General features: G+C 40.4%; 1 protein-coding gene across 1 annotated transcript in view; it reads right to left on the bottom strand.

Moving 5' to 3' along the window:
* Positions 1-4,695: 4,695 nt before the first annotated feature.
* LOC135705059 (protein bric-a-brac 1-like) overlaps positions 4,696-13,339 on the bottom strand; it is a 491,570-nt gene continuing 482,926 nt past the window's right edge. Inside the window, exons 5-6 of the mRNA XM_065226620.1 lie at positions 5,824-6,233; positions 4,696-5,724 (exon numbers count right to left, since the gene is read on the bottom strand). Of these exons, the coding sequence (XP_065082692.1) occupies positions 4,756-5,724; positions 5,824-6,233 (1,379 nt within the window). The 3' untranslated portion in view covers positions 4,696-4,755. The remainder of the gene's footprint in view (positions 5,725-5,823; positions 6,234-13,339) is intronic.

Below are 13,339 nucleotides of genomic sequence, written 5' to 3'. Positions count from 1 at the left end.
AGATTTTCCTCCAGTAGTTTTCAATATAGCTTAATTTAAATAAAGCTTGTGTCTTCATTTACCAGACCAGTGCAAGTTTTCCACCAGAAATTTTCTGTTCATTTCATTCATCAGAGCGATACAAATTTTGCACTAGAAATTTTCAATAACGCATGTTCCTCCATTGACCAGAACGGTGCACCAAAAATTGTCAGTGAAGTTTGTTTAACCATGCACCAGAATGGTTCAAATTTTCCACCATAAATTTTCAATGAAGCTTGCATTCATCAGAACGATGCAAATTATGCACCAGAAATATTTATAAACCTTGCTCCTACATTCACCACAGTGTTGCGAACGTTCCACCAGAAATTTTCAGTTAAATGTGCACCTCCAAATTTTTTGCGTGATTCAATTTTTCCACCAGAATTATTCATTGACGATATTTTTACTCCAGAATTATTCTATAAGCTTTTTCTACAATTTACCACCACGAAGGTGAATTTTTTCAACCTTAAATTTACCCCTTTTAACCCTCCATGAACCACTTTGAATAAAAAATTACACCAGAATTTTTTTGTATGCACCACTGTGGTGCAATTTTTTGACCAAAAAATTTCATTGAAGTTTGTCCATTCATGCACCTTTGTTGTGCAATTTTCAGACACCATCTCAAAGGAATTGACGCAATAAAAGGTTTTCAGTGCCCTTATAGTATGAAATGAAGTTATTCGCCTTCAAATCAAGTTATCAAGAAATCAAGTTATTTTATATCATAATTTGTAAATGTGGAAATAAACATCAAGGGGAAATTGCCCCACCTTGCCCCGCCCTGTGCACGCCAGTGGGACAAACGGTCAAATAGTCAAAGTATTGAAAAGGACAAAAGGTTGAATGGCCAAAATATTGAAATGGACAAAAGGTCGAAATGGATAAACTGGTCAAAATGTTGGAGGATAAAATGGATGGCTATCTTTCAAATATTTTTCCTTCTTTAAATCACGAGCAGTTATTTGGAAAATTAAAATAACAATTAATTTAAGAGAAAAATTACTGCCTTTTTCTAGAATATATTCCTTCTTTAATCATGAGCAGTTTTTTGGGAGTATTTTTTAAAGATTATTTTAACTCTGAGCGTAAATTTTCTAAACAATATTTTGTCAATTTTAATGCTGGTTTTTTAATCTTTTCGGCTATTTGTACATTTTGACCATTTGACCCTCTAAGTTCAAATCGACCTTTTGTTCATTCGTCATTTTGTCCATCTGGCCTGAGTTTTTTCAACCTTTTGTCCATTAAACATTTGTCCTTCGAAGTTCAATTCGACCATTTGTCCCGCTTAGTTCGATTCGACCTTTTATCCTTTTGACATTAAATGTCCCTTCGACATTTTGTCCATTCGACCTTTTGTCCGTTCTGACCTTTTGTTCATTTTGACCCTCTAAGTTCAATTCGACATTTAGCCATTCGACCTTTTGTCCATTCAACCTATTATTCATTCAACCTTTTGTCCCACTAAGTTCAATTTGTGCTTTTGTCCATTCGACCTTTTGTCTTTCGACTTTTTGTCATAGGTTCTCTTTTAGAACTTGTCTACCAAATGTTATTGAAAAATGCTGAAATCTCCATAAGCAACAGAGCAATTAGGCCGACGATGATTGGTCTACCATAGAGGTAACTCTAAGACCAGAAAGTCCCGAAGAAACGTGCTCAACTTTTTGGCTCATTTCTGGTACTATCTTCGGTCCCAAGCTAATCGATTCACCCCTCGAAACATAGGAATATCCACTAACCCCTAATTTTATCTGTCAAACTTTCATGGCAAATCAAAACAAACATTGTGTAGTACTAGAATTTTAACTAGAATGGGGTACGTTAATCGATTTGCTTGGGACTAATAGGCTAGTCAAGTAGTGAGCCAATTTAAAATCGTTAGTTTCTACCGGTTGGGTCTACTACGTTTTCCTTGAGTACACCAGCCGAAGAGTAGATCCAACGATAATCGCGTTTACTTAGAACTTTACCTCTTCGAACGGGAGATGGTAAACCCAACGCACTATGGGCAAAAATGGGTCCAAGATTACCCAAAATTCAATATCTCAACAGCACGCTGAATTCCGGCCATGAAAAACAACTTTTCCGAAGGGAAATCGTCCGGGAAATCGATTGCACGTGGTCTCATAGACCGGAGAGCCTTGTAGGTATGTGTTTTGGACCATTTTACCACATTTTCCCCTACTTTTTGGAGGAAATGTTTTTCACAGCTCTATTTTTCGTAAAACATAAGCACTTTATGCATGGTTTTAGAATACTATGTCTTTAAACAACAGTTCATGAGATATTAGGGGAATACGGGGTACACTTATTGGCTCACTACTTGACTAGCCTACTGGTCCCAAGCAAATTCATTAGCGTATCCCATTCTAGTCGAAATTTTAGTACTTCACTATGTTTGTTTTGATTCGCTATGAAAGATTGACAGATAAAATGAGGGGTTCGTGGATTTTCCTATGATTCGAGGGGTGCATCGATTAGCTTGGGACCGAATAGCGTACCAGAGCTGAGCCAAAAAGTTGAGCACGTTTCTTCGGGACCTGTTGGTCTTAGAGTTACCTCTATGGTAAAAGTCCCTAACTTGGGTCGAATACGCGGCCAAACATTATGTAAATTGAATATCTAAGCAATTTTCCCATTGGTCCAGCATTGTACGAACAATCAATACGAAACTAACGATTGTGAATTGGCTCACTACTTGACTAGCCTATTGGTCCCAAGCAAATCGATTAACGTACCCCGTTCTGGTATAAATTCCAGTACTACACTATGTTTGTTATGATTCGCTATGAAAGTTTGACAGATAAAATGAGGGATTCGTGGATTTTCCTATGATTCGAGGGGTGCATCGATTAGCTTGGGACCGAAGATAGTACCAGAGCTGAGCCAAAAAGTTGAGCACGTTTCTTCGGGACCTTCTGGTCTTAGAGTTACCTCTATGATTGTACCATAGAGGTAACTCTAAGACCAGAAGGTCCCGAAGAAAATGTGCTCAACTTTTTGGCTCGGCACTGGTACTCTCTTCGATCACAAACTAATCGATGCACCCCTTGAAATATAGGAAAATCCACGAACCTCTTATTTTATCTGTCAAAATTTCATATCGAATCAAAACAAACATAGTTTAGTACTAGAATTTCGACTAGAATAGGGTTAGTTAATCGATTTGCTTTAGACCAATTGGCTAGTCAAGTAGTGAGCCAATTTAAAATCGATAGTTTCCACCGGCTATAGCCCAACTAACGGGAGCCCAACTAAAACGTAGCCCACTTAAAGAAAGCCCAACGAAATTCGACTGTAGTAGCAAACTGACATGGCAGAATCTATTTGAAGTTCAAATGGAAATTACTATGGGAAAACCAATTATTTTGTTCATATATATCTGAAAATAATAAAAACAATGCTTGTAGTAAATTTTCTCAGATACAACTTTATTGAAGACCACTTTTCAATCGAATGTAAGGAACAAAAGTTATCAATGATTAAAGTCGCTAATGTCTTACGCTTATGCTCAATCAACTGTTCAGCAGGCCACATTAGTGTTTTTGGCGCGTAGAATAGACCACTAAAATCATGGCTGCAAAATACAGTGTTACCCACAAAACAGCTGCTTGATCATGTCATAAGACTATCAATCTCTTAAACAATTAATAACTATTTAATTTGACGTTTGGTTGAAAAACGAGCTTCTGTAAAGTTGTAGCTGTAGCATTTTCATATAAACTTAGTTTCTTACCAAATGAGTTTATATTTTGGAAGGCTTATCAGGATTTGGAACCGTGGAGCGAAAATTTTAAATTTTGCATCAGTCTGTGCAATGTTCAACATTGCACGCGTGCAGATTATTGCAGGGTTTCAACTTAAAAAGTGTGCAGCTTAAAAACGGTCTGATTACCGGTATATCATTCGGAAGAAAGATGATGTTTGTTTCAAAAACAAATGTTTAATATGCAGCGCACAGATGTTATCAATTGGATGACAAGCACAAATTAATATGAACTGAAAATGGATGCTGCAATAAAATGCTCATTTACTATTACTCAAATTTTAAGAAAAATTCTTTTGATGATTAAACCAAATATGGACTGTATTCAGAGCGAGTCACTCTTAAAAACGAATCGGTTTGGCTTTAACATTCACAATAAAAACATATTGATACAACATTCATATTCCCTCAGAAAAAAAACGAACTCTTGTAACTTGAACTAAACTCCATTTAGTAGTCGTCTCCCCCCTTCGTTCACATCTGCTATAAATTCCGTCATTTTTCATTATTGCACGTTTTCATAGTTATTGGTTTGCGCTTTTTTCACACACCACAGTATTTAATTCTTCATTTTACAATGATTTAGTACGCCTTTAAAACTGATTCTCCCCCTAAGTTTCGCCTCTTCCCCATTTTTAAAAATAATAAATAATAACCTCTTGTCACAATATTTAACCTCTATCGCTTGCCTCTTAAAGAAACGAAGGTCCTTGTTATAACACCCTCTGCTAGTACTTTAAAGTTAAATATATCACATATTGCAAAAAATAACATGTGTGAAATCATCTTTCTACTCAACTGATTAAGGATGCATATAAAACAAAAGGAAAGTAAGTTGTTGTACAAAAAAAAAAAAAAAAACATAATTTACAAATTAGACTAAAATCCCTCAACTAAATAATACAAAAAAAAACTAAATCCTCCATCCCACCACAAATCTAACCTAGCCTGGAACCTTACTCGCCGCGACACTCGGTCATCGGTTCCACCTTGATGGACTGGGACTGTCGGGGCGAATCCTTACTACCGCCACCGTTGCCCGCCCTCGTGTTGGCCACCAGTTCGGCAATGTCCTGATCCTGGAAGAGATGCTCCGGTCGTGGAGGCGACGACGAGGAAGAGTAACCGGCTCGGGACGAGGACTTGCTACCGCCACCACAACCACCTCCACCTCCACCGATGCCGTACGGTTGCATTCCGAGGTGATCGGTATTGTGACCACCACCGACGGCCAGATTGACGGCCGGTTCCAGGGCCATGCCCATCGGGGAAGCCAGCGGACTTTCCTCCGTCGGCGGGGTCGTCATGCGGAGATCATGCGCGGAAGCTGGCGAGCCGAGGCGGGTTATGCTGAGGCTTCCGCTGTTCAGGTGGGCCAACGGATGGTGGTTTGCGTTGGACGAATGATTGCTGCCGCTGCTGCTACGTGACGATTCGGAACGGTTGCTGATGGCGGTGGCGTTGTTGACGTTAATGTTTCCGGAGGAAGTGCTCGTGTGGGAGCTCTGGTTCAGGGCAGGTGGACCGTGTAGGTCGTGATCTTTGTTCGAGTGCATGCCGGCCGGGGAACCTAGTCGAGGCATTTGGATTCCTCCGGCACCTCCGTTGTTGCCGTGGGCTTGGTTCGTGACGGCTGGGGAGCCGAGCTTGGGGACGGGAATTCCGCCACTGGAACCACCGGCATTTCCGGACGGGTGGATACTCAGATTAGTGTGATGTTGCGGGAGGTTGAACCCCACCAGATTAGCTGCCGCTTCCGGGTGGTGTTGGGCGGCTGCTACCATGTTGCACATCTGTTGCCGTACGGCGGCCACCGTGGCAGCGGTCAGAGCATCGGATGTCATTCCTTCAGCGCCAGTGGTTGGCAGTTGACCGTTGGCATTCGGTGCGTAGTTTAAAGGATTGTCCGCTTGGAACGTAAATGGCTGCAAAGCAAAGGGAGGGAAAGATAGAGCAATACGGTCTTCGGCTAGTGTTTGAGGTTTGGTTTTGAACGGGACAAACGTTTAAGCTTGGTCAATTACCGAATGTCTGCCGTACAGGATCTGCTCATCCTTCATATCTTTGGCATCGCGAAAGACTACGCTCTTGATTACCCCCTTGATGTGCTCGTCCGGCCAGATGCCGAGCAGGATCCGCTGCGGCCGGCCACGGCCCTTGGGCCGCAGATCGGTGCCACCGTCGATGGACGGGCCGAGCATGTTGTGGACACGGTTCGCATAGAGGACGAACGTCGGATAGGGAATGTCGTACTTGCGGGCTGCCTGTGACAGGGACAGGCCTTCCTTCAGGACACTGAAGATGGCTTCGGCCATGGTTTCCGGACGCCAGGATTTCAGCGGGCCACGCTCCCGAAAGCGCAGGTGGTGGATCAGGTTTTGGCTGTTCCAGCATTTTTGCCACATCGACTGCAGCTGGTATTGGTAACTTTCGGCTGCAATGGGAGGATAGAGAGAAAAGAGAATGGGGTATTAAGAATGGTGTTCTCGAGGCTGTAGGGGCATTATGGTTTTCTAAAATACATTTGGAAGTGGATCTACATTTTGGGAGAGATACCGTTAAATGGGGGGAAATACTTTTTACCGATAAACGAACAAAACCTCTCAAACCTGTACTAGCAAATTGCATGGTTGGATTATTTTCTAGAATTAAAATTGGATTTAAAATGCAAATTTCAATTCTGGGGTGAAGTTGAACATGCAGGTATATATGCTATGAAATATTCAGAAGCTAGCATTTATACTTGATTTGTGTTCACTGAAGAAGAATCTGGTGATACAATTTCAACAAATGTTTTATCGCAAAATAGTCAAAATGCGTAAAAAAAATAATACAGCCGAACACAGCACCGACATAAATGCTGATTATGGCGGATTTTGAGGAACAGTACAAGTTGCAGATTTTATCACTTCCACAAAATTGTACATTTCGAGCGGTATCGTTTGTTGGAGAAACGTTTCAAAAATTAAAAAATTAAAAAAATATCCTCTAACAACCGCCCACCCACCGCTATTTCCCGCTTTTCTTCAAAATGGGTCTTTTTTTACTCATTAATGAGTACTTTCAAGTTAGCGTGCAGCACTTGTTCGCTAACTGGGTGCTTGTTAACTAGGCTGCTTTTTAACTGGGCGTTCGTTTACTGGGCTGTAGCCCACTTAAAAAGTAGTTATACGTCAAAAATAGACGTCACATTTAGTTTGACATTTCGTTGTCATAATTGGTGAGGGCTATTTGAATGGAATGTTAAGTGTTAATCTAAATAAATTTTAAATTATTTTCATTTCACACCGAAATCAAGACTTGAAAGCCTTTTAAGCGAAAGCGTTAAGCCTTTCTAAATTCACGAGTTTGAATGCTGTGAAAATAACAATAACAAACTTTACACTGTTTCAATTCAATGCACGTAATTTTTTTTAACGTCGATCAAACCATTAAAGTTCCCCTCAATGTTTTTTGACGTTTGAAAAGCCAGCCCAGTTAGCGAGTGGAATTCGTTAACTGGGCTGCGCTTTTAGCCCAGTTAGCGAACAAGTACTGTACGTTGATTTTTTGTATGGGACTACCATAGTAGCACGCTTGTCACAAATCAATTGTAGAAACTTATATACGACTTATTTCAGTCATAAACAAGTTGCTGTAACTTAGTGTGATGAAAGTGTGTTACTCGGGTAGTGATCTACAGCAGCGTTTCTCAATCTTTGATTCGCGACCCACCGGTCATGGGCTTCCTTAAGGTGGGTCGAAGAAATTCAGACAACCCGGTTCTAAACTATTTAGATAACTATGGGCTATTGCAGCGATTATGGAGAGATCGAAGTAGGCCGCGCTGCGAAAATGACGTGTCTTGTTTTGCTGCGTCGTTTTCGTTTTAGTGAAAATGTTATAAATTTACAATTTCATTTTTAAAAAGTATTACTTTGAAAGTACAGAAGTGATGTTGAAAAGTGCATTAAGTGAAAATTTTTAAATTCTTATCCGTTGCATGTGGTGTCGACTGTTCTAAACTACGCGTAGTTACGCTCAGCTAAGTTTATTTACCTTTTCGTTCCTCTGTCCTCGATAGGAAATATCCATCTAATTCAAGATGATCATGTCAAAACTTACTAAATACGCATCAATCAAGTATTGCACTACTGCTTGATTGAATGTTTCAGTACATTATCAATGGTGTATATTTTCATCGATAATGTATTGGAGCGGGGCTCATCATGTGTGAAAATAGCTTCGGAATGCTTGCGTTCTTGAAATGGGCTATTATAGCTGCGGTAGAGCTGTCACCTTCTAAATCCCGGGTTCAAGCTTTTTGCATTCATAAGAAATGATTGCAGGCAGATTTTATCCATAATGCCACTGCCAGACAGTGGGAGTTAGGCCAAGGGTGAATCTTCATTCTAATCTACGATTCTACATACTATTAAAAACCTTTTACACACGAGAACCTCCTATCGATCAGAATGAATTGTGCATATGTTTAGGATCAACAAATATTTTCAGGCGCAAAGGAGCAAAAGGATCGAGCTGATAGCATTTCTTAATTCCAAAATCTGAAGACTGTTTTGAATAATATGTTTAGGCAATGGGCAGCAACAACGGACAGATAAACTACTTACAGCTTCTATTTATTAAATGCTTGATATAATGATTGCCAGCAACGCCGGCTGGGCGTATCCTATGGATTTCCCTCCCTACTAACAAAAATCCACCCTTCCCGTGACACTTATGAGGGGTCGTAGAGTTCTGTGCATCTCTCTTAAGTAAGTGTCGGACTAACATTTCTTCCCTTTTCCCACCAGATGCAAGGGCGTGGTCAGGAAAGCTCTGGTCTGTTGGAGAGACAAACATCCTTTATCTAAGAGGTAGTAATTAATCACAGATTACTATCTAACAACAACGGATGAAGGTGAATCTCCTTCTTAACAACAGTTTGGAGCTCGTACCACCTACGACATTATGCAACCTGGTTTATGCTATTCAAATGGGCTATTGTAGCGATTATGAGGCCATTTTCGGTGTTTCGCGGTTTTCAAGATTATTTTGAGGGCCGCTTTTAAAAGCCATTTCAGCGTTTTGAGGCTAGATTTTCGAGTTTAGGCCCTTTTCAGAGCATTTTAAGGTCATTGTGTATTTGCAACTTGGGTCGAAGTTGTTGTTTTTATCATTTCATTATTTTGAGGTGCTAATCTATTTATAGTTATAGTATTATAGAAATATTTAACGTAGTGAAACTACTCATGCGTTTCGATTAGGATTGATTAACCGCTTTTACCGAAACCGGTTTTACCGTGCTATTTTACAATACCGACATACCGGATTTTGTACGATAAAAAACTGGTATTTTCGGTATTTTTGTTGGATTTTTCCAGCATATTTAATTGTTTTTTAGATGTTTACCATAGTGACTGAAATATAAATAAATTAATGTTTGTAATATTAAAATAAAAAAAAAATCAAAAGTAAAATATAAGTTACATATAATGACAAATTACTTTGGATTAGAGAGGATTTAGTATAAGAGAGAAGTGGACTAACTGGTTTTAAGCCAAACGAACTGTCAAAGCCAGAACTAATCGAGCAGCGCCTATCTTGATTGCATTGGTAGTGTTGCTAGAACTTACCTAGACATAGGTTGCCAAGGCAGTTTGTTTTGAATCAGCTCCTCTCTTATACTAGACCCTCTCTGCTTTGGAGTATTCTTCAAGACATCGTGGTCTACTTGATAAAGCATTCGCTTGAAATTCTTCGTCGTTTGATTGATTTGGAAGCCAACGGAAAACATGCATAAGCCGAGCGAAGAGAGGAGCTGAATCGACTGGATGATACAGCTGATAGAGAGAACGATGGTTTGACCGTGAAGGGAAAATTTGAAAGACGGTTGCAGCAGTCAAAGTTTGCAGCCTCCAGAACTAGCTCAGCGTCAACGTCAGCAAACAGTTTGAAAAAAGTTATTAAACAAGAGTTTGCCTACTACGATGCTGAGGGCTTGAACGCAGTGAATCCAAACACATAAGGGGGGGGGGGGGTTGGAAATTATCCACGGTCCATACAATTTTTCTTTTGTATGGATAATTGTCTACGCAGGGGGAGGGGGGTCACGGATCCAAAAAAACTGTCTACGTAGTTAATGAACAGCCCCTAAAGCAACCAACGATATAGCCAAAACGGTTGCTACGACTACCATGACAAACTCACTCTGTAACATAGCTCGATCGGAGTGGTAGAATGATTTTTTTTCTTCTTTTTTTTCTTCTTTTTTTTTCTTCTTTCCTTTATTTAACGTCGGTCTCTGTTCCGCAATCTAGTGCCAATCACCGACGGACATCGATTGCCATCCATTGACGGCAATCGAATGTGCAGGAAGGCAGCTTCTACACCTGCGTAGGATATCGCATTCATTCAACACACATGGGCCGGGACCAACGGCTTTACTTCCCTTCCGAAGGAAGACGTGACCAGAGATTTTTATGCCTCAGAAAAATCCCACCGACCCAGCTGGGATTGAACCCAGACCCATCGGGGTGTTAGAAAGCAGTCACGCTCACCACTACACCACCGGTGCCGGCCAATGATTTTTTTAACTAGTTCGTTTATGTGGAAGGCTCAATCGCGTTAGCATTACGGAGCCGATAGTTAATTGTTCTGTGTTTGTAACAAAAGTTCACTTAATTTTATGTCTAGTAGGAGTTGGGCTGAATACTCGCGGCTTATTCGAGGTTAGAGAGGTACATTGTACGCGGTACGCGGTAAGGTTTCGTTGTCTCATCAGAGCGTTTTCGCCAGTATTGACGGTAGTGCGGTTCTAGTTTCGTCTGGAGTTCGACCGGCTATGGTGACCAAAGGGCGACGATGAGACTCATCGAGACGGGGGCACAAGACAAACAAAAACTATTGAAGAGAGACAAAAGACGTAGGAAGAGTGGTAGAATGATAATGATATATTGCTTGCCTGCTTTGTTGCAATATACACGGATGAGGACATAGCATGATCTGAATCGGGAACTGACATAACAAAAAAATCCCATTAACACACATGTATCATCTTCAGCTTTACTACTTGCCATCAATTTGCTCGTTTCCTTCTACCACCCCGAGTAAGCTGTGTGGCACGGGCTGTTTGTCATGAAAAAGAACCAATATCATTATTGCTTTCCACTTCTGACGTAGCGTTATCATTCGGTTCGTTGATCGCTTGTCATTTTGTCATTTGGGGATATTTTTGATTCCTTGTTTGAAAGGCAAATATATGAAGATGATTTACGATGCCTTTGTATTGTACGTCTTACTTACTTCGCCAGTAAGATCCGTTCTCATTTGGAAGATAATACGATAAATGCTCTTTGCATTCTTAAATTTTACTTTAACGAACAAGCCTAGCTTTGATGAGCGCATTTCTAACTGAATCATTTACCAATAAACACATTTTCTTATAATTATGCAGTTGTTTTTATAGTTCCTCTTAATACCGGTTTTACTGGTATTAGATTTTTCAGTACCGGAAAACCAGTTTTAGAAATAAGCCTCCGGTATTTTCAGCCCTAGTTTCGATGACTGTTTCAGTTTTTATCAGGTAATTTTCGTACATGCCCTATTAGTAGTTCTAGTGAAATTTTGACGTTTTTAGTTATTTAAGGTGGTCGGCTGTGAGATCCTTATTCTCGCTACCACTTCGAAACTTTAAGTGCACAAATATCAGTATCTACGACACGTACTACAATGAAACTGTTACTCCACGTTTGCTGCACTGCAGCATACATGCAGTAGCAATTTCAGGTGAAATGGAACTTTAATTTTCGAGTTTAGTGTATTTGAAAATTCGAGGTGGAAGTGAATTTGTGGACTCTACAAGGAATCACCTTAAGCTTGTTTGTCATTTTTTTTGTTGCTATCTTGACGTTTTCAAATCATTTCAATGCCATTCTGTTAAGGAGTTTCAGGCTATCATTCAGATTTAAGGAATTGTTTAGGGCGTTTTGCAGCCATCTTTGGTCATTTTAGCTATCTTAAGGTCATTTTGGTCATTTGGTTTGAGAACCGCTGATCTAAAGAAAATCAGCTCAATTAGTTGAAGGACAGCCGGAGGGGCTACTGTATCATGGAAAATTGAAAGGGGTAATGATTCACCTCAATGAACAACTTCACCCGGTTTTAAGGTACTAACGTTTCTATTCGTCTGTAGAAATTTAAATAGTATTGCATTTTCAGCAGCGATGGATCTTACCACCATTGAAAACCTTCCCAACGAGTAACAAAACACAAATCAGCTAGCGTTGCACGTGCATTTTCGCAAAACGCTCACCTTCAAACCCCAAGCCGGAACCGGAGGGAAAGTGACCACGCAAGGTGACAGAAAGCCAATTTCCTGTATTTAAATACTTGTTCAATCAATTAATTTATTCATAAATAAATGCCTTTCCCCCAATCTGTGCATACACACACCCACACTTATATCATATACCTATAGGTGTGACCCGCCACCGCAAGCAAGCAAGCAAGCAACATTGATGCAATTGCAAATTGTTTTCGGCTTGTCTGTCGCACACACGAACGAATTGACATTCTCCGGGAAAATTGCCGGAAAATTGAGCGGGTAAATTTAAAGAATTGAGCGGGCGGCGGTTATTAATATTTTATCGCAAAAATAAATAACAAAAACGGAGTGAAAATGATTTCACAACGCATCAGGCCGAATCTGTGTTTTATTGGTCGCATGCAAACACATATGCTCGCATAGTTCCGGTCGGGGGTGTCACGTGGTGGGGTCAAATCGGAGATTTTTTAAGCGACGACAACGGGATTGGGCGAGGGATGAGGTGGGCTCGGGCAAATATTTGGGTAGAATTTTTATTTGTTTCCTTTTCGCGCGGTCCAGTCGACCGCGTGGTGATGGTGGTCCTGGTTCGGTGTACCTCTCAGTTTCATTGACGATGACAGAGAGAAAGAGAGAGTGGTGGTCCATATGATTATTTAATGCGATTTAATTCGACTAATGTGAAAAGCCGAAAATGTGCGGTAGCCACACATAAAAGTTGAGATCGCTTTTTTTTGCCATTGGTTGGAACGGTTCGGTTTGAGCGGTCATCGTCGGGAAAAGTTATTAATTTATTGGTAGATATTGTTGGCGGTATGTAGGTACATCTCGCTAGGGTAGACACCGGAAGTTTGTGACATAACCGGTGTGTAGTTGACTTCGGCGGTTCGATTTGTACGCACTATTAACATTTTGCCATATGACTCGAGATGAGTTTCCTCTGTAGGTGAATGATTCGAAGAAGAACATTTAAGATTCTTTAAATAATGTTTTCAGTGGTTTATTAAAGATTATTTCTATTGATATTCAGCATCAAGAATTTAGTTAGGAAATGTTCATAAAATTACCGATACTTCAAAAAATGTTAAGTAGGTCTATGACTGGTGTACTCTCTCTAATTTTTTTCTTGATTTTGTTTTCCGTGCTGAGCACCAATGCAACCGTCGCCAGGGAGGCAGCTCCCACACCTGGACCCTACCTAACGACCCATCAACTCATGAACCGGGGACCAACAG

The sequence above is a fragment of the Ochlerotatus camptorhynchus genome, unplaced genomic scaffold, assembly GCF_037179485.1.
Source record: "Ochlerotatus camptorhynchus isolate MF236.1 unplaced genomic scaffold, CSIRO-AGI_Acam_v1.1 ptg000257l, whole genome shotgun sequence".
Lineage (NCBI taxonomy): Eukaryota > Metazoa > Arthropoda > Insecta > Diptera > Culicidae > Ochlerotatus > Ochlerotatus camptorhynchus.
Note: the sequence above shows the minus strand (reverse complement) of the source record. Positions and strands in the feature narration are given on the sequence as shown.